The sequence below is a fragment of the Globicephala melas genome, chromosome 5, assembly GCF_963455315.2.
Source record: "Globicephala melas chromosome 5, mGloMel1.2, whole genome shotgun sequence".
NCBI lineage: Eukaryota > Metazoa > Chordata > Mammalia > Artiodactyla > Delphinidae > Globicephala > Globicephala melas.
The window spans coordinates 104,470,966-104,497,722 of NC_083318.1; the positions used below are offsets into that span (position 1 = coordinate 104,470,966).

The 26,757-nt window shown below is 37.8% G+C and overlaps 1 protein-coding gene across 2 annotated transcripts in view; it reads left to right on the forward strand.

The window, feature by feature from the left end:
- The window catches only part of KLHL2 (kelch like family member 2), a 125,005-nt gene that overhangs the window by 9,525 nt on the left and 88,723 nt on the right, over positions 1-26,757 (forward strand). For both annotated transcript variants that reach the window (XM_030847063.2, XM_060299640.1), the window contains exons 2-3: positions 2,162-2,287; positions 16,763-16,869. In XM_030847063.2, the coding sequence (XP_030702923.1) occupies positions 2,162-2,287; positions 16,763-16,869 (233 nt within the window). The remainder of the gene's footprint in view (positions 1-2,161; positions 2,288-16,762; positions 16,870-26,757) is intronic.

Genomic DNA, 26,757 nt, shown 5'->3' on the forward strand with positions numbered 1-26,757 from the left:
CTCTCAAATTCTAGACTCCTGTAATCATCTGCCAATTTGAGAACATCTTCACTTGGAAGTCTGATATCTTAAAACCAACATGTGTAAAAACTGAGCCCTTGATCTTCCAACTTCCAGACTGATTCTATCTGCAGCCTCCTCCATTCAGTTAATGGAAAGTCAATGCTTCTAGCTACTCAGGCTAAAAAACTTGGAGTTATTCAGACTTCACTGACATGGCACGTGCCTTCTGTCAACAGATCTTATTAGCACTCCTTTAAAATATATCCAGAACTCAGACACTTCTCATCACTGCTCCTGCCTCCACTGCTGCTACGCTGTTCTGAGCCAGTGTCATCTCCTCCTGCATTACCCTTCTCAGTAGCTTCCCTCTTTTCATCGTTGACCCATAGAGACTATTCTCAACCAGCAGCCAAAATGATCCTTTGAAAACATAAGTTGGGTTGTGTCACTGTTCTGCAGTACCTTGCCATTTCACTCAGGGTAAAAGCTAGTGTACCCAAATTGTTTTCTGCCTCAATCTCTTTATCTGTTATATGGGGATAATAGTAATTAGCTCACTCAGGGTAAAAGCTAGTGTCCTACATGATCTGTACTCCCCCCTCCGGCCCTGCTCTCATGTCCTGGAACACACGAGGTGCATACTGGCCTTTGCTCTAGTTATTCCTTCTGTCTGGGCCTTCTCCCCCCTCCTGGTCCTCATTCTAATCTCAGTTCTCAATTTGGCCTGCCCTGATCACCCTGTTTAATACTGCAAGTTCCATCAGTCCATCACCATCACCCCCATACTCCTCACTCTCTTTACCCGGCCCTCTTTCTTTGTTCCGTAGTTCTTAACTTCTAACGTGCCACTTACTCTACTGGTCTGTTGTGTGTACTGTCGATGCCCCCCACCCCCGCCCGCCCCCTGACTCCAAGCTCCCTGAGGACAGGGATTTTTATTTTGTTTATTGATATGTTCCTTGTGCCTAGAATAGTGCTTGGTACATAGTTGGCACTCAAAAATTATTTGCTGAATTAATAAAATAATATTTAAAGAATGAATTATTCTTTCAGAAATGGGTCAGGAAAGGAAGAGGTGTGAAAAGAAATGGTGCAATAAATAATGATGTTTGCCTTTTGTTCTTTGTGTGATGTATATACAAGTATGATTTTTTTAGGCTTTATTTGGTTTCCTAATTTATTAAACTTTAATAGCTTTATTAAGATATAATTTACATACCATAAAATTCACCCATTATAATTGTGATCATAGTAAATTTCTAGAGTTGTGCAACCATCTCCTCAAAAAGTTCCTTTTGTCTGTCCATATGCAGTTAACCCTCCCTACAATGGCACCCTGATTTCATTTGTTAATTTTTTTGCTCCCAGATTTCGAAAGAATAATTTATACAGCAATACTAACATAGCTTTGTACTCTTAAAAATTACACATTTAAATATGATATTAACTATCCATTGCTTAATGTAGGAAATGGTATTGAACATTAGTGAAAAGAATGGCCTTGAGGGTCAGACTCGCTGCACTCTTATCAGCTCTACCATTTACCCAGATTGTTTTCTACCTCAATCTCTTTATCTTTATATGGGGATAATAATAGTAATTAGCTCACAGAGTTGTTGTGAGGATTAAACAATGAAAGAAAATTTAGTACAGTGTCTGCCTTAAAGTTAATACTCAGTAAACAGTTAAAGTAGGTCCAAAGTATATGGAGTGAATAACCTTGCAGGTAGAAAACAAAATTCAAATCAGATTCTAAGCTTCTGAAGTGTGTGTAAAATACGACCCAGTTCCTGTCTTGGTTTGTAAATAGGCCCACTGCAGAATGTAAAAGCAGGATAATTTCCAACAGAGAAAATCATTTCTCAGCATTTCTTCTGAAGGTATCTGCTAAACCATGTTTACTGAATTTTCTGTGCCCATCTTTGAGAGAGCTTTGAAACCAGGGAGGTAATTATCTACTTTTTTGTTAAAACCACAGTGACCATCAGAAAGTGTTCTGAACTGTGTTTTAGTCTTGGGTTGAAAAATGCTGTGAGACTTCCTCTAAATGAGTGGGGGAGAAGGGCATTCATTGTATCTCTTGTAGCCTGATAAGTCTGAACTAAGCTATCTTTAATAAGATCTTTTTCTGTGTTTTGTTATTTTCTTTTATGTACAGATGCACAAAGCAGGGTCATCAGAAGCCTCTCGATTCAAAAGATGATAATACCGAAAAACACTGCCCGGTGACAGTGAATCCTTGGCATATGAAGAAAGCTTTTAAAGTCATGAATGAATTAAGAAGGTATTATTACATTAACATACCTTTATTTTTCACTATAAAGTGAATATATTCCCCACCCCTCATTTTTGCTTTGTTTGATACAGAGAACATTTAAAGCTTTTTCTGCAAGTTTTTTAAAGGAAGGAAGAAAGCAAAAAATTTATCAGAAGTGTGAATGGTATAAGGCTGCACTGTCCAATATGGTAGCCACTAGCCACATGTGGCTAGTCTGAATTGAGGTGCTCTGTAAGTGGAAAATAATGGATTTTCAAGACTAACAACCAAAAAAAAAGTAAAATATTTATTAATAAGTTTTAAAAATAATGCATTTTGAAATGATATCAATTCTAATATCGGATATTTTGGGTTAAATAGAATTTTACTTAATTCTATTAAATTAATTTCACTTGTTTTTATTTTTAAATGGATTACTAGAGCATTCTGACTTACATTATATTTCTATTGGACTGGCTGGTCTAGGGTTTCTAACTTATCCTTGCAAAGCATATGAAAACTTTTATTAAATTTTTTTTTATTGAATAGTTAATTTATAACATCATATTAGTTCCAGGTGTACAACATAGAGACTCAACATTTTTATAGATTATACTCCACTTAAAGTCAGCACAAAATAATGTGTATATATCCTTGTGGCCTATCCATTTTATACATGGTAGTTTGTACCTCTCAGTCAAATCCACTACCCCCATCCTGCCTCTCCCATTCTTCTCCCCACTGGTAACCACCTGTGAGTCTGTTTCTGTTTTGCTATATTCACTAGTTTGTTTTCTTTTTTAGATTCCACATATGAGTTATAACATAGAATATTTTTCTTTCTCTGACTTATTTCATTTAGCATAATACCCTCTAGACCCATCCATGTTGTTGCCAATGGCAGAATCTCATTCTTTTTTATGGCTGAGTAGTATTCCATTGTGTGTATATACCACATCTTCTTTATTCATTCAACTGTTGATGGACACTTAGGTTGCTTCTGCATCTTGGCTATTGTAAATAATGCTGCTCTGTACATTCAGATGCGTGTATCTTTTCGAATTAGTGTTTTCATTTTCTTCAGATGTATACCCAGGATTAGAATTGCTGGTAGTTCTATTTTCAGTTTTTTGAGAAACCTCCATAATGTTTTCTGTAGTGGCTGTACCAAGTTATATTCCCACCAACAGTGTAAGAGTGTTTCCTTTTCTCCACATCTTTGTCAACATTTGTTATTTGTAGGTTTTCTGATGATAGCCATTCTGACAGGTGTGAGGTGATATCTCATTGTGGTTTTGATTTGCTTTTCTATGAAAATTACAGATGTTGAGCATCTTTTCATGTGTCTGGCCATTTGTATGTCTTCTTTGGAAAATGTCTATTCAGGTCTTCTGCCCATTTTTTAATCAGATTGTGTTTTTGATATTGAATTGTATGAACTGTTTGTGTATTTTGGATATTAACAGCTTATCAGGCGTATCATTTGCAAATATTTTCTCCCATTTAGTAGGTTGTCTTATCATTTTGTCAATGATTTCCTTTGCTATGCAAAAGCTTTTAAGTATAATTAGATCCCATTTGTTTATTTTTGCTTTTGTTTGTTTTGCCTTAGGAGACAGACAAAAAAAATATTGCTATGATTTGTGTCAAAGAGTGTTCTGCCTATGTTTTTTTCCTAGGTGCTCTATGGTTTCAGGTTTCTATTTAGGTCTTTAATCCATTTTGAGTTTATTGTTGTATATGGTTTGAGAAAATGTTCTACTTTCATTCTTAACATGTAGCTGTTCAGTTTTCCCAGCACCACTTGTTGAAGAGACTGTCTTTTCTCCATTGTATATTCCTGCCTCCTTTGTTGTACATTAATTGACCATAGATGGGCAATTCTTTATTCTGTTCCACTGATCTATGTTTCTGTTTTTGTGCCAATACCATGCTGCCTTGATTATGGTACTTTTTAGTCAGGGAGTGTGATACCTCCAGCTTTGTTCTTTTTTTCTCAAGACTGCTTTGGCTGTGCAGGGTCTTTTGTGGTTCCATATAAATTTTAGGAGTATTTGTTCTAGTTCTGTGAAAAATGTCATGAGTATTTTGATAGGGATTGCATTAAATTTATAGATTGCTTTGGGTAGTGTGGACATTTTAACAATATTAATTCTTCTAATCTATGTACATGGGCTATCTTTTCATTTCTTTATATCATCTTCTTTTCCTTCATCAATATTTTATATTTTCAGAGTGTAGGTCTTTCACCTCCTTGGTTAAGTTTATTCTTAGGTATTTTATTTTTTTTGGTGGATTTTGAATGGGATTGTTTTCTTACTTTCTCTGATAGTTCATTATTAGTATATAAAAAAGCAACAGACTTCCATATATTAATTTTGTCTCCTGCAAATTTACTAAATTCATTTGTTTAATATTTTATTGGTGGAGACTGTTAGGGTTTTCTATATATAGTATCATGTCATCTGCAAGTAGTAACAGTTTTACTTCTTCCCTTCCAATTTAGATTCCTTTTATTTCTCTTTCTTTTCTGATTGCTGTGGCTAGGACTTCCAATACTATGTTAAATAGAAGTGGCAAGAGTGAGCATCCTTGTCTTGTTCCCGATTTTAGAAGAAAAGCTTTCAGCATTAATCGTTAAGTATTATGTTTGCTAACGGTTTATCATAAATGGCCTTAATTATGTTGAGATATGTTTCCTCTGTACCCACTTTGGTGAGAGTTTTTATCATGAATGGATGTTGAATTTTGTTGAATACTTTTTTTGAGGTGATAATGTGATTTTTATCCTTCCTTTTGTTAATGTGGTATATCACATTGATTTATGGGTGTTGGACCATCCTTGAATCCCTGAAATAAATTCCACTTGATCGTGGTATGTGATCCTATATATATTGTTGAATTCGGCTTGGTAATATTTTGTTGAGGATTTTTGCATCTGTATTCATCAGATATATTGGCCTGTAATTTTCTTTTTTTGTAATATCTTTTTCTGATTTTGGTATCAGGGTAATTAATGGTGGCCTTGTAGAATGAATTTGGGAGTGTTCAATCCTCTTTAATTTTTTGGAATAGTTTGAGAAAGATAGGTATTAGCTCTTCTTTATATGTTTGGTAGAACTACCCTGTGAAGCCATCCTGTCCTGGACTTTTGTTTGCTGAGAGGTTTTTTTTATTACAGATTTAATTTCATTACTAGTGATTGGTCTGCTCAAATTGTCTGATTTTTCTTGATTCAGTCTTGACAGTTTGTATGTTTCTGGAAATTTGTCCGTTTCTACTAGGTTGTCTAATTTGTTAGCATATAACTGTTTGTAGTATTCTCTTATGATTTTTTTGAATATCTGTGGTATAGGTTGTTATTTCTCCTCTTTCAGTTTTTATTTTATTTGAGTCCTCTCTTCTTGCTGGTGAGCCTGGCTGAAAGTTTTATCAATTTTGTTTATCTTTTAAAAAAGCTCTTGGTTTCATTGTTTTTTGTTTGCTTTTTTTTTGGTTTGTTTAGTCTCTGTTTTACTTATTTTCCCTTTGATCTTTATTATTTCCTCCCTTCTGATGACTTTGGGCTTTGTTAGTTCTTTTTTTTTTAATTCCTTTAGATGTAGATTAGGTTGTTTGAGATTTTTCTTTTTTCTTGAGGAAGGCCTGTATCACTATAAACTTCCCTCTTAAAACTGCTTTTGCTGCATTCCATAGATTTTGGAAAGTTGTGTTTTCATTTTCATTTGTCTTGAGGTATTTTCTGATTTTCTCTTTGATTTCTTTATTGACCCATTGGTTTTTTTAGTAGCATGTTTAGTCTCCATGTGTTTGTGCTTTTCGCATTCTTCTTTTTGTATTTGATTTCTTGTTTCACACTGTTGTGGTTGGAAAAAATGCTTGATATAATTTGTGTCCTCTCAAATTTGTTGAGACTTGTCTGTGGCTTAGCATGTGATCTATCCTGGAGAACATTCCATGTGTACTTGAAAAGAAAGTACATTCTGCTGTTTTGGATGGAATGTCTTGTCTTGTAGATATCTTTTAAGTCCAACTGGTCCAATGTGGTATTTAAGACACTGTTTCCTTATTGATTTTTGTCTGGATGATCTGTCCATTGATGTCAGTGGGGTGTTAATGTCCCCTCCTATTATTGTATTATTGTCAACATCTCCCTTTATGTCTGTTAATATTTGCTTTATATATCTAGGTGCTCCTGTATTAGGTGCATATATGTTAATGAGTGTTACATCCTCTTCTTGTATTGATCTCTTTATGTATAATGTCCTTCTTTGTCTTTTGTTATAGACTTTGTTTTAAAGTCTGCTTTGTCTGATATGAGTATTTCTACTCCTGCTTTCTTTTCATTTCCATTTGCATGAAATATAAGAAAACTTTTAGACAGAGAAAAATGTAAATCTCTCTTTGGTGGTGGTGGTGGTAGTGTTAGTAATTTGGGGGAGTAGTGACCTGCCCATTGCTAAGTAATTCTCAAATATGTTAAGAGTCACTGCAGTGAAAGAGTGACTTTAAAAGTTGATTGAAAAACGAGTAGCTTTTTTTTAATTAAAAGACTAATGTATGTATTAACAGGCTTGGTTTTATTTTCTTAGCATTTTGTGAAAGACATATATTTTCCCATCATTCCATTTGTGAAAGTACATATATTTAAAAGCTAGGGCTAAGAAGGGAGTGACTTAAACTTTCCTTTAATCTCTCTATGCTATATCTTCCTGAAAGCTCATCCTTTTTTTTGTTCCATCATTTGTTTATTTCTTCTTTAATTAAAGATTCAGTAAATATTCATCTGCTGGGTGCTGGAGATACAATGGTAAGCAAAACAGACATGGCTGCTACCCTCATGGGGCTTATGATTGACTGCAGGAAGCAGGCATTAATCAAAGAATCACACAAATAATTTACTGTAAATTTTAATGGCAGTAACTGCTACAGGGAGGGCTATGAAGTTAGATAACAGTGGTCAGGGAAAGCTTCCCTGAGAAGATAAGAATAATTGTGCTGAGATCGAAAGGAAAAGAGAAGTAAGGAAATGAAGTCAGGCATAGGGAATGGCAGTGTCCAAGTCTTGTGGTGGGAGTGAGCTAGCCTCCTGGAGGAGCTGAGGGGTAGCTGGAGTGCAGATGGCTGGGGGGTCATGGCAAGAGAGGAGGCTGAGTGAGTAGGTGAGGGCCAGCATTCTTAGAGCCTTCTGCATTTTGGTCTTTATCAGGAGTTGCCGTGGGAGAAGCCATTGGAGAGTTTTAAGCAGGGATGTGACATGATCAGATCAGATTTGTATTTTGAAAAGAACACAATGGCTGCTGGGTGGAGAGTGGATTGGAGAGAGAGAGATAAGAGAAAATTAAACTAAATAATGGATATTAGATTTGTTTCCTAGTACTGCTCTGACATCAGTTTCAGTAAGTAGGTTTTCATTTAGTTTTGGGGAGAAAATATAGCTGGGATAATCCAGCAGGTCTGCCCATGCTGTTTCAGTTAATCTCGTTGCAAAAGTAGTTATTAGAATGTAAAATGCAGTCGTTATTAAGTGATACTGAAGGAAAAGTAAGAAAAATAGTCTGGTTATTTTGAGACATTTTCTTTTTCTTTGAAAAATCTAGAAAGACTGACTTTTAATAGGTCTATTCATGTTACTTTTCCCCCCACTCCCATGGGGCTGCTAGCCAGACCTTCCACTGATGTGTGAGTGGGCCCCTGTTGATGAAGGTCTCAGTCAGTAAACTACAGGGAGGGCCACACCTAGCTCTCCTTCCTGAGGTGAATGACCCTAGTTTTTGGACAAACTCTTTGGCCTTGGGCCAGTTGTTTTACTTTTTTGAGACTTAACTATAAAATGAGGGGAGTGGATGGAATGCAGTCTAAGGTTCATTGCTGCTCTGACGTTCTTTTGGCCTGTGAGGTTTTTTCCTGCTTCCCTGCATGTGGTACACCTTGTCTCATCCTGGGATTACTTAGCTGTAGCCGTCATTCAGCTGTTTGTACCATTTTGGGGGTGAACTGTATGGCTGTGGAACAGTATGTTTTTGATCTTTGTGTTGCACCATTTCAGTAGCTAGCATGTAACCAGGCTAATAGTTGATGTTGATTTTCAGAATGAAGAATGACCTTTGAATAGCTGAGTCTTGGCTGCCACATCCACAACAAGGATTGTTTTAATGAAGTCAACGACTGCTAGTGTTTTAAAAAATGAACTCTCTTTGAGGCTCATCAGCACTTTTGTTTTTTAATGTCATTCCCTTTTCTCTTACCCTTTATTGCCAATTTTATGTAATTCTTGTTTTTTTTTTTTTTTTGCGGTACGTGGGCCTCTCACTGTTGTGGCCTCTCCCGTTGTGGAGCACAGGCTCCGGACGCGCAGGCTCAGCGGCCATGGCTCACGGGCCCAGCCGCTCCGCAGCACGTGGGATCTTCCCGGACCGGGGCACGAACCCGTGTCCCTTGCATCGGCAGGCGGACTCTCAACCACTGCGCCACCAGGGAAGCCCTGTAATTCTGTTTTTTAAAAAATAAATTTATTTATTTATTTTTGGCTGTGTTGGGTCTTCGTTGTTGTGCGCAGGCTTTTCTCTCATTGCGGTTAGTGGGGGCTACTCTATGTTGCAGTGCGTGGGCTTCTCATTGCAGTGGCTTCTCTTGTTGCGGAGCACGGGCTCTAGGAGCGTGGGCTCCATAGTTGTGGCTTGCGGGTTCTAGAGCGCAAGCTCGGTAGTTTTGGCACATGGGCTCAGTTGCTCCGTGGCATGTGGAATCTTCCCGGACCAGGGATTGAACCCGTGTCTCCTGCATTGGCAGGCAGATTCCTAACCACTGCACCACCAGACAAGTCCCAGTAATTCTTAAAACAAACAAACAAACAAACAAAATCTCTGAAGAAACCTACTCCTTGTACAGCTGAAAACCTTTTGTTATTTCCTGTCATTGTGTCAACTTCCTGCTGCCAGAAATAGGTAGCTGAGAGTGGCTTCCTGACTTCTGGGAAGGGAGAACTTCCTTTTTCTCTCCATTCTGCTCTTGGGCTGTCACCTCTAATAGGTAGAATATCAGCTGTACCCTAGAGAGTGTTGTTATTAACCTTTGGCTAATGAAAGAGAAATTTTAGAAGTAAAAGTCACTTTTCTTTCAATTATACTTGGTGTAAGGTATGGTTATGGGAATAGGAGGGCAGGAGTTTTGTAAAGTTTAAGTTATAGAATTTTTTTTTAATATAAATTTTATTTATTTATTTATTTATTTTTGGCTGCGTTGGGTCTTCGTTGCTGCACACGGGCTTTCTCTAGTTGTGGCGAGCGGGGGCTACTCTTCGTTGCAGTGAGCGGGCTTCTCATTGCGGTGGCTTCTCTTGTTACAGAGCACGGGCTCTAGGCGTGCAGGCTTCAATGTTGTGGCCCGTGGGCTTCAGTAGTTGTGGCTTGCGGGCTTTAGAGTGCAGGCTCAGTAGTTGTGGCGCACGGGCTTAGTTGTTCCTCAGCTTGTGGGATCTTCCCAGACCAGGGCTCAAACCCATTTCCCCTGCATTGGCAGGCAGATTCTTAACCACTGTGCTGCCAGGGAAGCCCCAAGTTATAGAATTATAACTTAAGTTTAACTTAAGAATTATAATTTAAATTTATAAAAATGGAATGTTACATTTTCTTTAAACTAGTTTTTCATTTCTTTCAGACAGGAGGCCCAGATATAGCTCTATGACCCAGTCCAATACGAGTTTGAATAACTTGCAATTATTGGTTTTAAAAACCCTGTGGTCACTTCTAAACAGTGTAGTCAGCAAGTATTTGTAAGTACCTGATTCTCCTTTGAAGTCAGCTAGCACGCCCAGAGGCTGTGTGGGAGCCAGAACCAGTGTCTGACGTGGCCCCTGCCTTTCGAGTGAACTGATTGTGCAGGAGATGTAGAGAAGAGGATGAGGTGGTGGAATATCGTGTGCAAAATGTGGGTCCTGAAAAGGATTCTCACAAGAGAAAGTCATAGAGGTGGTTTCGGTTGGGCCTGATAGGGATGCAGTAGGATTCATAAAAAGGACTGGAGAGGAAAGGCAGTTCCTGATCTGGATAATTGCACAAGTTAGGGATGGGCTAAATGTAACCTGTTTGGTAAAGTGAATCAAGAAGAGTTCATGCTGGGGAGTCTGTGGAAAAAGTCAGAATTATGGCAGACTTAAACAATGTGATTCATTGGGATTTAATTCCAAGGACAGTGGGAATCAGTGAAGGTTTTTGAGAAAGGGTGTAGCATCATAAGACTAATGATGTCGAGAAACAGCCTGGCAGCATAGTGAAAGGGGAATCTTGTACAGCAACACATCTCTGGTGGGGAATTCAGCTCTGTACATTTCCTAGGTATGGCTTGGCAGGAGGAGGAGTTTTTCAAAGCACTAACACACTGACATTTTCAAAATCAAAGCAATAGACCTTTACAAAGTGCTTACTCTATGCAACACACTGTATTGGGCCTGTGGAGCAGACAGAGAAGCAGGCTGTACCCCGGACACACATTTGCTTGAGGACATTACACCGTGAGCTTTTTGAGATGACCCAAAAAGGAGCTGTCAGATTTAATGTTTTTTGTTTAAAATAAATTTTTTAAAAAAAGTCTGTTTTCTAGGATATGGGATAAGACTGGACTTGAATTTTAAAAGTTCCAATGAGCATTACTGGGGGGCCAACCTATTATTTGTTTAGAAGAAAGCTAATATTGATCCTTAAGTTGCATTTAGGAGTTGAAACTTTTTAGCAAGGATAAGTCTTATGAAGCAGTTTGAATGTTTGCCTATATATCACACAGAAGCCATAAACATTTAGTTGTTCAGTTACAATAGCATTTCTTACATTCCAGAAGATAATTTAAACAGAAGATCCTGGATCCCTCTCTTAAGGGAATGCTTATTGTATTTTTCCCCCAGGACTTTTAGCCATTGTGGACCCAGATCATTACTAGGATTATATCTGTTGTGCATCTATGCAAACTTTGAGTTTGTGGCTCTTCTTTGGTTGTTTGTACTTTGTTGCTTAGGTAGCAAGTGAATTAAACAACAAACTGAAGTGAGACTACCTTTTCATAGCTTTATATTACTGTTTTTGAAAGAGATTTAGGAAATTACACAGGGTGTGAATTTTTTTTATCACTATGTATATATATTTCTGTAGTAAAACGTTGTCAGTTTCTTTTGTTTTTATATTGTACTAAAATAGAATATAAAACATTCCTTGAAGGACAGAGCAGTTGGGAAGGGTCCCTAAATCAAGCAAACTTGTTTATTTAAGAAAGTTTAAGAGACATTTTGAAGCTAATGTTCTCAATTTAACTGGTAATCTTCTACAGTGTATCTTAAGTACTTGTGATAGATTTCTTATTAGGTGGTGTTTGTTGAGCATGGATAAAACCATTAAACATTTCAAAGATGTGAAGAATGGATGGTAGTGAATGAATTTGCTTCTGTTTTGTCTTCTCTTTCCTGGTGTGGGGTACTGTGCTGCCTCAGGATTTGCCTTCAGCATCCCCTCCTAAGTCAGAAAATTGGAAGATGCTACCTTGGCTGTTCTTCTTTTAAATTATTATAGCTAAGAGTATCTAGCTCATGTTTTGTTTCACCAAGTTTTTTTAAAAAGTAACTTTTAATAAGGAAGTTTTCTTTGTACATATTCTCCATTTTCTACATGTAGTCGAGCTTTTATCACACATGTTCAGAAACTCACTCCTGCCATTTGTTTCCCCTCTCTGAAATCCTCATCTCTCCATTTTGCCTCCTCCCCATCATCTTTTCCCTGTCACTCATATCTTCTTTCACTTTATTTCTAATTATTCTTTTCGCCTCCTCTCAACTGTGACCAAGTATTCTTAAAAGTCCTCAAATCTGGAGTTGTTACCTTCCCTTCTCGACAAATACTCAGTAATGTGCTCCCCCCCCACATCTTCCTGTGGCTTGGTTTTGTCACTTTTCCCTGTCATTCTGTTCTCTTGATTCTATGTGAAATTCTCTATTCTGAGATCCTTTTCTAGTTTAAGGCAGTTTCTAAATCACTGACTGTAGTAGGTTTTCATACGAGTTTCCAAGTTGACTGTCATCCTTTCCTGCTTCCTGTTAGAAAATCTCAGCAGGTGCAAATCTGTTGAAGGGGCTGTGCTGTTTTTCAGGGCTCTAATTGTGGTGGTGAACCTTAGTAAGCCCAACAGCTAGGTTTTCCCTGTGCTTCACTGCCACAGAAATTCAAATTCAAACCATCATTGTTTTAAGATGAAGAAGGTGATGGTGGTGACACTTGTTATGGAGTTGTGTTGCTCTTCAAGATTATTGACATTTTAGCTAGGTTGCATCTCTCTTGTCTGTAAATGACGCTATCAATTTTTGGAGATATGGTTAAATATAACTGATTTAAGTCAGTGATCAGGAAGCCTTTCACCTTTAAAACAGCTTGCTTTCATTCCCCACCTCCCTACTTTCTGAGCAGCCAGAACCTGATGAAGTAGCTGATCAGCAGCTCCGCATCTGGCTCATCCTGTGCTTCCTCACTAGCTTTTAACTTTCTTGGCTTCTGACCTCTTGCCTAACTTCTTTTTCTGTCTTGCTCTTGTTTCTTTATCCTAACACTGATGCTGCTCCAAAGATGCCTTTGGGCACATTCCGAGGCTGTGGCTTGTGTTTGCTCTGTGGAGTCTGGCTAAAGCTCGTCTCAGCAGCCTAGCACCTCGGCGGTTATTCTGATTCTGCTCCATGTGACAGGAGGTGCCTCCAGATCTCACACAGCCTGGCACCTGAGGAAGAAAGGTGGACAGATGCTATCGATGTAATCTCTCCACCACCCCCACTTCCAGTAGAAAGTAAATTCTTGTATCGTGAAACTACCAATTATTTTAGATATCTCAGAGCCTAATGGCACATTTTACTTTAAGAAGATACACATTAGTCCCCCTTATGCAAAGTTTTAGTTACTGTAGTCCACCACACTCTGAAAATATTAAATGGAAAATTCCAGAAATAAACAATTCATAAGTTTTAAATTGAGTACTGTTCTGAGTAGTGTGATGAAATCTCACTGTCCTGCTCCATTCTGCTTGGGACATGAATCATCCCTCTGTCCAGTGTGTCCCGGCCGTTAGCCCTCTTGGTTATCAGGTTGACTGTTGCAGTATCACAGTGCTTGTGTTCAAGTGACCATTATTTTAACTCATAATGGCCCCAAAGCAAAGGAGAAGTGATGCTGGCAATTCAGATGTGCCAAAGATATGCTGTAAAGTACTTCCTGTAAGTGAAAGGAGTGAATGTTCTTGACTTAGTAAGAAAAGAAAAAAAATCATATGCTGAGGATGCTAAAGATCTGTGGTAAGAAGGAATCTTCTATCTGTGAAATAGTGAAAAAGGGAAAAGAAATTTATGCTAGTTTTGCTTTTGCACCTCAAACTATGAAAGTTACAGCCACAGGGCATGATAATTGCTTAGTTAAGATAGAGAAGGCATTAAATTTGTTTAGTAAGATATTTCGAGAGAGAGGTTACATTCACATAACTTTTATTACAGTATAGTTATCATTGTTATATTTTATTACTAGTTAATCTCTTACTGTGCCTAATTTATAAATTGAACTTTATCATGGGTATGTATGTGTAGGAAATAACATGGTACATATAGGTTTCGGTACTATCTGTGGTTTTAGGGATCCACTGGAGGTCTTGGAATGTATCCACCATGATTAAGGGAGGCTTCTGTATATACAGCAGTGATAGGGTTTTCTAGTCTTAGGAATCCATTCCTTTGATATCAGAAAACCAAAGGGTGTCTAGATGTATTTGGGTATGATTCATTTTCAAAGCAATTTTTTTCTTGAGAAGGACCGATTTTCATGATGTTTCACTTGGGAGATGAGTGCCTATCTTTTTTTCTGTGTCATTTGAGTTTTACATAAGGCCTGTGTAACTCCTGTTATTCTCCAGACTTGAGCTTAGAAGCAGTTTTCTTTCCAGAGCTTTCCAGTATGTTTGGGCTTGACCTGTCTCCTGTGTACTCAAACACCGCACACTTGCCCTAATAGCTATCAATTCATTTTGTAAGTACCTGTCACCTTGTCTCTTTCCCCAGCTCCACTGTTAACTCCTTGCTATCATGGAGATTGTCTTGTTTACTGTGGTAAACTGACATAGTCCTTGGTGCCCAGTACGCACTTTAGATATTTGATGAATGAGTGAATAAATTCAGATTTTGCTAAGTAGCAACTTTATTTATACCATTATTCTGAAAGACTTTTCCTTCTATAGTCCATTCCCTCATTAGATTTCACATAATAGGAATATAAACTCACCATGTAGACTTTGGGTATGGGCTGCTAAAACAAGTTTCTGTTATTTTTATTGCCGGATTTTATTTGTAGCCCTCGTCACCTAAAGTCACTCAACTTCTTGTGAGCATGCACACTTGGAATGAAGAGGTAAGGGCCAGAGTCAACAGACACACACACTGGCTGAATGATAAGAAGGTTGGTCAAATCTCTCTAGTCTGTGAGTGCTGTTTTAAAAACATGTTATTGCTAGAGACAGAAAGATAAAAAATTGAACACTAAAACTAAGCATGTCCTTGATCTATAATGTGGCATTAGGCTCCACGTGACCTAACCCAGGGTGTGGCTGCATACTGGTTTGGCAGTGTTTTTACTCTATTAGTTAACTAACATCAGCTAATAAGCCAGGAAGGCCAAGATAATTATGTGATAGCCAGCGGGTGTTATGCTAGAAGATTTGGATCAATGAGTAATTATAATTGAAGTTGAATGTAATCAATTATGTGATTTGGAGGCATTCAAGTGTAATTCCACTTATGTTCCATCTTGAAACCAGAGCACTAGGAAGGATTATTGACAAAAGGAAAATAGACATAAAGATGCACTTGACTCACGTTTGAGCTGTGTCCAGATGACCTGGTCACCGTAGGAAACCTGGATGGCCCTGCTGACCCCAGCATCCCTCTTCTCCTTCTTGCCCATGCTTCTTGTGCCACACACCCCGTTGTGCTTTGCTGCTTCATGTCTCTGTCCAGCAGCATCTACTGTTCTCTCTGTGTGGGGTTCTCTTGTCCTTCTCCATCCAGCTAACACTTACTTGTGTTTAGAACTCGGCTAAGGGCAGTAGCTGCAGGACACCTTTTCTGACCCCTAGTCTGATTTAGATGCTCCCCTGTTCCCCTAGCATCTTCACTCTGGCGCTTTCCACTTTGTCCTGTAATCCTTGCATTGTCAGTCCTTCCTGCTAGTCTCCTTAATGGCAGAGATAATCTTGCAGGACTTTGTTGAATTTGATTTTTTCTAACTATTCTTGTAGTGGTAGTGCTAAAAACCCACTAAAACCGGCTCTTTTATAAACTATATATAGAACTTTAAAAAATAGCTTCTAGTATACAGTATGTCAAATAATAATTGGGCGTTGTTTCTTTCTTTATATTCCCTGTTTTATTCAAGCTTTAACAAGTCTTAAAACCACATAGCTTTAGATGGTTTTGTGAGCCAGACTCCATAGATTTGAATCCGGGCATTGCCACTAGTGGTGACTTCAGACTTCTTATTCATCTTTTCCTTGGTTTCCCCAGCTATACATTTTAAGGGTAAAAATCACAATAACATGGATCCCATAAGGTTTTGGTAGGGTCTAAGTGAAATAATACATGCGGGTGGAGCTCCTGTATAACACCTTCCTGAAAACACCACTGACTTCCCCCTGCTTAACTTGTGAACCCATGGAATTCATAGAATTGCAGAATGATTTTATCTGCGCAGAGCAGACTGTAGACTTTGTCAGTTTTCCACACTGATCTGGAGGAACTACAGCTGAGTGATGGCCACCTCTTGAGTCTAACACGTGACCTGCCTGATGTCTCATATGGCATCGTGACCTGTGCTTCAACTTACAGGGCACAGCATTAAAATTACATTTAATTTTATGTGTGATAATATTTTCTGACCTTGAAGAATGAGATATTTTGCATTGGGAAAATGTTCTGATTAAGTTAGACTTCAAATGCTCAAACACCTTTCAAGCAGCAGGTGTAGTTGAATGTAATTTTACCTTTGCTTGATGACCCAGGACATTTTCTGTGTCTGTATAGTTTTGATACTTTGACCCAATTTAGTTTTCTCCATGTGTTTTATTTTGTCTTTATCTTCATGTCATACCACCATCTGCCACTTCTGCTGATGCAGTTCTTAATGCAAACAGCCTCCCATTTTACACCCCATTAATGGTTTGCTGCCAGTAATTTATATTAGGTTGAGAAATCAGTAATCAAGTTTGGAAAGATTTCTCTATTAAACAAAGGCAGGATTCTGAGTGAGGGCCAAGGCATGTTGGCCTATGTCATGACTGTTTTCTATGTTCTTCATGTTTGGGTATCCTGTTTTTAAGGATGGAAATTTTTAGTTAGTTTTAACTTCAGAAAATTGGGCTTTTACTATAAAATTTTTGCATAGGGTGTTCAATACACTTACTCTTGTTATTAAAATTATTCTCTCCCTGTTTTGTTAACAGTCAGAATTTGCTGTGTGATGTCACGATTGTGGCTGAAGACATGGAAATCTCTGCTCACAGAGTGGTGCTGGCCGCCTGTAGTCCTTACTTTCACGCCATGTTTACAGGTATGAAATGTTTTAGTTATGGATGTTTATAAAATGTATACAGATCTGGGCTTTTCTTTCAATATTAACATTTTATTGTTATGAAGTTAAGCATTGTAATAGAAGAAAATGCTCTTGCTTTGTTTTAAATTACTCCTCATCTTTGTTTTTCATTCTTGTAATGGTGTTGTGTACATACATGTGTCCATTACATACATGTATATGTTACATACAAATACAATTTTATGCTCAGTTTCCCCCCTTTACATTTATATTTGCATATATTGGCTAAGTTTGCCTTCTTGCCATTTATAACAGCCTTTGGCACTTTCTTATTTTGACAAAAGTAAATTGCTTTTACTGTTTCACATTTCTTCAAATGATTTTCACATTTGCCTCATCCAGTGTTTATAGTGAACAAAGAGATGTTTATTTAATGCCTTTTGATTCAGAAATATAAGAAAATAGAGTGGATACTTAGGCAACTGTAAAAATACATAAAATGATTTTAATATTTCTGGCAAAAAAGCAGTTTGTGCCTGCCACACTGGAAGCCTTTAAAAATATAGTTGATGTACAATATTATGTTTCAGGAACACTATATAATGGTTTGACATTTGCGTGCTTTATGAAATGATCACCACGATAAGTCCTTTAACCATCTGTCACCATACAAAGTTACTATAATATTATTGTCCTTATGCTGTTGTATATTACATCCCCATGGCTTATTTACGTTATAACTGGAGGTTTGTATCACTTAACTATTCACCTAATTCTCCCACCCGACCCGACCCCCACCATACTCCCCTCTGTGAACCGTTTGTTCTGTGTATCTGTTGAGTCTGTTTTCATTTTATTTTATTTATTTATGTTTTTATTTCACATATGAAATCATTTGATATTTGTATTCTCTGTCTCACTTATTTCACTTAGCATGATACCCTCTAGGTCCATCCATGTTGTTGCAAATGGCAAGATTTCATTCTTTTTTAAGCCTATTAATATTCCATTGTATATATATATACCACATCTTCTTTATCCATTTATCTGTCAATGGACACAGGTTGCTTGCATTTGTTGGCTATTGTAAATAATGCTGTGGTGAACATAGGGGTGCACATATCTTTCCAATTACTGTTTTTGTTTTCTTCAGAAGTGGAATTTCTGGATCATATGGTAGTTCTATTTTTAATTTTTTGAGGAACCTCCATACTGTTTTCCATAGTGGTTGTACCAGTTTAAAATCCCACAAACAGTACACAAGGGCTTCCTTTTCTTTACATCCTCACCAATATTTGTTATTTATTATCTTCTTGAAAATAGCCACTCTGACAGGTATGAGGTAGTATCTCATTCTGGTTTTGATTTGCATTTCCCTGGTGATTAGTGATGCTGACTATCTTTTCACATGTCTGTTGGCCATCTGTATGTCTTCTTTGGAAAAATGTGTATACAAGTACTCCTCCCATTTTTCAATTTTTTTGTTGTTATTGAGTTGTATGAGTTCTTTGTATATTTTGGATAGAAACTCCTTATTGGGTAGTTCATTTGCAAATACCTCCTTCCATTTGGTAGGCTGCCTTTGTTGATAGTTTCCTTTGCTGTGCAAAAACTTTTTTTTTTTTTTTGTGGTACGCGGGCCTCTCACTGTTGTGGCCTCTCCCGTTGTGGAGCACAGGCTCCGGACACACAGACACAGCGACCATGGCTCACGGGCCCAGCCGCTCCGCGGCATGTGGGATCTTCCTGGACCGGGGCATGAACCCGTGTCCCCTGCATCGGCAGGTGGACTCTCAACCGCTGCGCTACCAGGGAAGCCCCCAAACCTTTTTAGTTTATGTAGTACCATTTGTTCATTTTTGCTTTTTTGCCCTTGCCTGAGGAGAAAGATTCAAAAAATATTGCTAAGACCATGCTGCCTACGTTTTCTTCTAGGACTTTTATGGTTTCAGGTCTTACATTTAAGTTTTTAATCCATTTTGAGTTTATTTTTGTGCATGGTGCTAGAAAGTAGTCCAGTTTGATTCTTTTGCATGTAGCTGTCCACTTTTCCCAGCATTGTTTATCGAAGAGACTATCTGTTCCCCATTGCCTCCTTTGTTGGAGATTAATTGACCATATAAGTTTGGATTTATTTCTCTACTCTCTATTCTGTTACATTGATCTATGTATCTTTTTTGTGTGTGCCAGTACCAGACTGTTTTGATTACTGTAGCTTTGTAGTATAATTTGAAATCAGGGAGCATGATACCTCTAGCTTTGTTCTATCCCAAGATTGCTTTGGCTATTTGGGGTCTTTTGTGTTTACATACAAATTTTAGAATTATTTGTTCTAGTTCTGTGAAAAATGTCATGGGTATTTTGATAGGGATTGCACTGAATCTGTAGATTACCTTAGGGTTTATGGTCATTTTAACAATATTAATTCTTCCAACCCATGAGCACAGTATATCTTTCCATTTGTTTGTGTCGTCTTCGATTTCTTTCATCAGTGTCTTATAGCTTTCAAAGTACAAGTTTTTTGCCTCTTTGGTTATATTTATTCCTAGGTATTTTATTCTCTTTGATGAAATTGTTAATGAGATTGTTTAATTTCTCTTTCTGATAGTTTGTTATTAGTGTATAGAAACACAACAGATTTCTGTATTACATTTTTATCCTGGATCTTTACTGAATTCATTTATTAATTCTGATAGTTTTGGTAGCGTCATTAGGATTTTCTATATATGGTATCATGTCCTCTGTAGACAGTGACAGTTTTACTTCTTCCTTTCCAATTTGGATTCCTTTTACTTATGTTTCTTCTCTGATTGCTGTGGCCAGGACTTCCAAAACTATGTTGAATAAAAGTGGTGAGAGTGGACATCCTTGTTTTGTTCCTGATCTTAGAGGAAATGCTCTCAGCTTTTCATCATTGAATATGATGTTAACTGTGGGCTTGTCATATATGGCCTTTATTATATTGAGGTAGGTCCCCTCTATGCCTGCTTTCTAGAGAGTTTTTATTATAAATGGATGTTGAATTTTATCAGTGGCTTTTTCTGCATCTATTGATATGATCATATCATTTTTATTCTTCAGTTTGTTAATGTGGTGTATCGCATTGATTGATTTGTGGATATTGAACCATCCTTGCATCCCTAGGATAAATTCCACTTGATATGGTATATGATTCTTTTGATGTATTGTTGAATTCAGTTTGCTAATATTTTGAGAATGTTTGCATCTGTGCTCATCAATGATATTGGCCTGTAATTCTACTTATTTGTGGTGTTTTTGCCTGTTTTTTGCTAGGGTGATGCTGGCCTTATAGAATGTGTTCCAGAGTGTTCCTTCATCTTCAATTTTTTGGAATAGTTTGAGAAGAATAGGTGTTAACTCTTTAAATGTTTGGTAGAATTCACCTACTGGTCCTGGACTTTTGTTTGTTGGTAGTTTTCTAAATTACTGATTCAATTTCATTACTGGTAACCGGTCTGTTCATATTTTCTGTTTCTTCCTGATTCAGCCTTGGGAGATCGTATGTTCCTAGGAATGTATCTATTGTAAATTGTTCATTTTGTTGATGTATAATTGTTCGAAGTAATCTCTAATGATCCTGTGTATTTCTGTGGTTTAATTTGTAATTTCTCTTTCATTTCTGGATTATTTATTGGGCCTTCTCTTTTTCTTATGAGTCTGGCTAAAGGTTTATTAATATTGTGTATCTTTTCAAAGAACCAGCTCTTTCATCGATCTTTTCTGTTTTTTTAGTCTTTATTTCATTTATTTCTGCACTGATGTTTATTATTTCTTTCCTTCTAATAACTTTAGGTTTTGTTTATTCTTCTTTTTCTGGTTCCTTCAGGTATAAGTTTAGATTGTTTTGAGATTTTTCTTGTTTCCTGAGGTATGCTTGTATGGCTGTAAACTTTCCTCTTAGAACAGCTTTTGCTGTGTTCCATAGATTTTGGATTGTTGTGTTGTTGTGTTTGGATTGTGTTTCTTTTTCATTTGTCTCCAAATTTTTTTTTAATTTCCTTTTAATTTCTTCAGTGACCCATTGGTTGTTCAGTAGCATATTGTTTAGACTTCATGTGTTTGTGTTTTTTCATTTTTTTTCTTGTAGTTGATTTCTCTGCTCATACCATTGATATGATTTCAGTTATCTTAAATTTATTCAGATTTAGTTTGTGGCATGTGATCTGTCCTGAAGAGTGTTCCATATGCACTTGAAAAGTATGTGTATTCTGCTGCTTTAGGTTGAAATGTTCTATATATATCAATATTTATGAAATCTGTCTAGTCTAATGTGTCATTTAATGCCATGTTTCCATATTGATTTTTTTTTCTGGATGATTTGGCCATAGATGTAAATGGGGTGTTAAAGTCCCCTACTATTACTGTATTACTGTCAGTTTCTCCCTTTATGTTTACCAGTATTTGCTTAATGTATTTAGGTGCTCCTATGTTGGGTGCATATTCATTTACAGTTGTTGTATCTGCTTCTTGGATTGATTCCTTGATCATTAAATGGTAATGTCCTTCTTTGTCTCTCAATAACATCTTTGTTTTAAAGTCTGTCTTGTCTATAGAGACACAGATGTAGAGAACAACATATGGACACCAAGGGGGGAAAGCGGGGCTGGGGGGGCTGGTGGGATGAATTGGGAGATTGGGATTGACATATATACGCTAATATGTATAAAATAGATAACTAATAAGAACCAGCTGTATAAAAAAGTAAACTGAAATAAAATTAAAAAAAAATAAAGTCTGTCTTGTCTGATGTACATTTGCTACCCTAGCTTTCTTTTCATTTGCATTTATGTGGAATATTTTTTCCATCCCTTCATTTTTAGTCTGTGTGTGTCTTTAGATCGGAAGTGAGTCTCCTATAGGTAGCATATAGATGGGTCTTGTTTTTTAATCCATTCAGCCACTCTGTCTTTTGATCAGAGCAGTTTGTTCATTTACATTTAAAGTAATTATTGACAAGTATGTACTTATTGCCATTTTGTTCATTGTTTTCTGGTCATTTTTATGGTTCTCTTTTGTTCATTTTTTCTTTTGCTCTACTCTCTTGTGACTTGATGACTCTCTTTAGTGTTATGTTTGGACTCCTTTCTTTTTCTCCTTTTTCTTTGTGTGTGTGTATACATCTATTAAAGGTTTTTGGTTTATTACCATAAGGTTCATATATAACAACTATGTGTATCTATATACGTGATTACTTTAAGTTGAGGATCTCTTCAGTTCTAATGCATTGTAACAACCCTGTATTTTTACTTCCACCTCCCCATATTTAATGTTTTTGATGTCATGTTTTACATCTTTTCGTTTTGTATATTCCTTAATTATTTATTGTGGATATAGATGATTTTACTACTTTTGACTTTTAACCTTCCTTCTATCTTTATAAGTTGTTGATCTACGACTTTTACTATATGTTTGCCTTTACCAGTGAGAATTTTCCTTTCCTAATTTTCATGTTTCTAGTTGTGGTCTTTTCTTTTTCACTTAGAGAGATTCCTTGAACATTACTTGTAAAGCTGGTTTAGTGGTGCTGAACTTTTTAAGCTTTTGCTCGTCTGCAAAGCTCTTTCTCTGTCCTTCAAATCTGAATGAGAGTCTTGCAGATAGAGCATTTGTGGTGTACATTTTATCCTTTCATCACTTGAAATATATCATGGCCGTCCTCCTGGCCTGTTAAGTTTCTGCTGAAAAGTCAGTTGACAGTCTGTGGGCATTCTCTTGCTGCTTTTAAGATTTTCTCTTTATCCTTAATTTTTGCCATTTTAATTATAATGTGTTGTGGTGTGGACCTCTTTCAATTCTTCTTGTTTGGGACTCTACTTCCTCTACCTGGAAGTTTTCACCTGCTATTTCTTCAAGTTAAGTTCTCTGCCCTTTTCTCTCTTCTTCTGGTACCCCTATAATGTGAATGTTAGTACGCTTGATGTTGTCCCAGAGGTCTCTTAAACTACCCTCATTTTTTCAAATTCTTTTTTTTTCTGTTCATCTTGGGTGATTTCCACTAGTCTGTCTTCCAGATTGCTATTCCACTTCTCTGTATCATCTAATATACTATTCATTACTTCTAGGGTTTTTTTTTTTTTTTTTTCTGGTTATTTTATCTTCAGGTCTGTTTGGGGTGTCTTTGTATTTTCTAACTACTTATCAGTTAAAATTCTCACTGTGTTCATCCAATTCTTCTGCCAAGTTTGTGGAGCATCTTAATGTTCATTACCTAGAATTCTTTATCAAGTAGATTGCTTTTCTCCATTTCATTTAGTTCTTTTTCTGAGGTTTTCTCTTGTTCCTTTGTTTAGAACATATTTTGCTCTCTCATCATTTTGCCCAATTTTCTGTATTTATTTCTATGTATCAGGTAGGTTGGTTAAGTTTCTGGATCTTGGAGAGGTGGCCTTATGCAGTTGACATCCTGTGGGACCCAGCAGCTCACTCCCCTCCTGTTCAGAGCTGTATACTCTAGGGGTACCCCCTGTGTGGGCTGTGTGACCCCTTCTGTTGTGGTGGGAAGGGTACTGTGGGTGGTCTGGTAGGCAGGGCTGGCCCCTGGCCTGGTTGGCTGCCAGGCTGTGCCTTGCACAGTGGCTGTGGTCAGGCAGGGTGGGGTAGGCTTCCCATGTGGCTGTCTGCATGGTCTGGTTGGGGCACACAGCTGCTGCCAGCCCACTGGTGGGCAGGTAAGCCCCTGGCACTAATAGTCTATAGGGTGGACCCCAAAATGGCACTTGCTAGCACCAGTGTCCTTGTGGTAGAACGAGCTCCCCACAATGGCTGCCACCAGCATCAGTGACCCCAGGGTGAGCTCTTGCCTCTCTGGGAGGCTCTCTGAGATCAGAAGATAGGCCTGACCCAGCCTCCTTTCAAACTACTGCCTCTGTTCTGGGTCTCAGAGTATATGAGGTTTTGCACACACCCTTAACAGATGAGTCTCTGTTTCCTACAGCCCTCTTGCTCTCATGTAGCCAAGCCCTTCTGGCCTTCAAAGCCGGAAGTTCTGGGAGCTTGTCTTCTCGGTGTAGGATTCCTGGACTGGGGAGCCCAATGTGGGGCTCAGAACCCTTGCTCTTTGGGGAGAATCTCTGTAATTGTGATTATCATCTTGTTTGTGGGTTGCTGACCTGGGTGAGTGGGTCTTGACTAGGTCATGTCATTGCCCCTTCTATCCTTCTCATTGTGGTTCCTTTTCTATGTCTTCAGTTGTGGGAAATCTCGGCTAGTCTTCAGGTCATTCTCATTTATAGTTGCTCTGTGAGTTGTTGTAATTTGGTGTGCCTGTAGGAGCTGGTGAGCTCCAGGTCTTCCTACTCTGCCACCTGGCCACACCCTCCCTTAACCTCATTCTTAAAAAAACAAAATTTAAGCATACAGTACTGTACAAGGATATGAAGTTATTATCTGTTCCAACAATGAGCTTATAATCTTAGATTATTGGTAGGACAAATAAATACTTGTAAATACATATATAGTTATAGAAAAAAAAGCACAAATACAAATCTATTCATACTTTAGAAACTTAAATATATCCTGGGCCTAACATTTTGCTAGATAATTCAAGGAATACAAAACAATATTAGCGTGCCCCAGTCCGGGAGGGTCCCACGTGCCATGGAGCAGCTGGGCCTGTGGGCCATGGCTGCTGGGCCTGCGCCTCCGGAGCCTGTGCTCCGCAGCGGGAGAGGCCACAGCAGTGAGAGGCCCGTGTACCGCCAAAAAAAAAAAAAAAAAAAAAATTAGCATACTTCCTGCCCCAGTAGTTTATTATATCACTGGGGAAATGAGATGTGCACACTTTAAATACATAATAGTTTATGGAAGATCTGTGTGTGCAAAGGAGTAATACAGATGGTGAGGACTGTGATGGGCAGCATTGAGAGAAGGGGATCTGACATTTCTTGAAACATAATGAATGTAAAGGTTTACACAGATGAAGAAAAGTGCAAAAAGCAATGTGGAGAGAATGGGCTTAGTGTTTGGGAGTAGAGAGCAGTCTGGAGGCACCTCACTCTTTAGCCTATTACATACTGGCTGTTCTGAACTGAATTAAATAATCAAGGATTTAGGAAAGATAGTAGAGGGGCCATGAGTCAAGTTGGGCAAGTGATTTGGGGAGGGTGCCTTCAGCTGAGGCTGATTCGAAAAGTTGAAATGGGATTAGTCAAATTTTTATGTCGTGGATTCACTTCAGTCTTTTGGTTTACATCTTATTTATTACTCCTGGAGTCTTTTCTAAACAGAATCTCTAGTTTGCAAAAGGAGTATTTGATCTGCATTGGCCTAATTTAGGAATTCACTAGTAAAGTGCTGCCCCTGTAAGTGACCTTCCTTCAGGTGACACTGTTATTGCCACTTCCTTGTCAGAGTTACTGGATCTTTGGGATCATTAATCACTTCATCAATCTGGGCTTCAGTTTCCTCTTCTGGAAAATGGGGATGATAATATTTACTTCCTAGGATTCTTATAAAGATTAAGTGAGATCATGTATGTTAGCCCTTTATTTGGCACATAGGAAATGTTCAATTAATGTTGGCAGTAATTATCATGATTATCATTATTATTTTTTACCCTCAATTCCTAAATGTCTTTATATTGTAAGAATATAAGATTGAAAACGTCTTACACACAGACTCTTTTTGATAAATGTTTTATTTTCCAGTTACAAAATGTAGTGATTAACTTAAAATTACAAGATCAGGGTTAGTTTCCTTTCCCTTCAAAAGATGATACTTAGAGTCTGCAGACTCCCTGAGCCTTCGACATCCAGAGACGTGGATGCTGGAGATGGGAGATCTCATTATGTCTCTATTTTTCTTCTCTGTTTACTTAAGAATCTGAACTATATTTCAGCTTCCCTCTTTTCTTTCTTTTCTCTCTTTTTCTTTTTTTTTTTGCCTAATGGGTCTCACCTCTTCATGTTTCAGCGAACATGCAATTTCTGAATAAGTGAGTTTTGCTTAATGATGGGAATGAGGCCCTGAAGATGTCTTGATTCTATAAGTATTCCTAAGTATGTATCTCAGTTAACTGGTGGGTGGGTCCTTGCAGTTCAGCCTGTTTCTGCCTGAGAATACTTGGTCAAATCTTAGATTGCTAGGTGCTAAAGTAGATACAAAATAGGGATTCTGTGTTAATTTCTGACACATATAAAATGTGAATTGAGTACCTCAATTGTGATTTTTTTTTACAACTTTATTGAGGCATATTTTATGTTGTAGTGTTCAGTGAGTTTTAGTAAATTTACTGAGTAGTACTTTCATCACCATAAATCAACTTTAGAACATTTTTGTTCCCACATAATAATTTTAAGGTTCATCCATGTCATAGTATGTATCATCAGTCTGTTCCTTTTTATTGCTAAGTAGATTCCATTGTATGAAAATGGCACATTTTGACTATTCATTTACCAGCTGATGGACATTTATGTTGTTTCCAATTTTTGGCTATTAAGAATAATGCTGGGGACTTCCTTGGTGGCGCAGTGGTTAAGAATCCACCTGCCAATGAAGGGACATGTGTTTGATCCCTGGTCCGGGAAGATCCCACATGCCGCGGAGCAGCTAAGCCTGTGAGCCACAACTACTGAGCCTGTGCTCTAGTGCCTGCAAGCCACAACTACTGAGCCTGCGCACCACAGCTACTGAAGCCTGCGTGCCTGGAGCCCGTGCTCCGCTACAAGAGAAGCCACTGTAGTGAGAAGCCCGTGCACTGCAACGAAGAGTAGCCCCTGCTTGCCACAACTAGAGAAAGCTCACGTGCAGCAATGAAGACCCAATGCAGCCAAAATTGAAATAAAAATTAAAATAAAGAATAATGCTGCTATGAATTCATATGCAGTTCTTTGTGTGGACAGATGTCTCATTGTGTTAGATACCTATGTGTGGAATTCCTGGGTCATA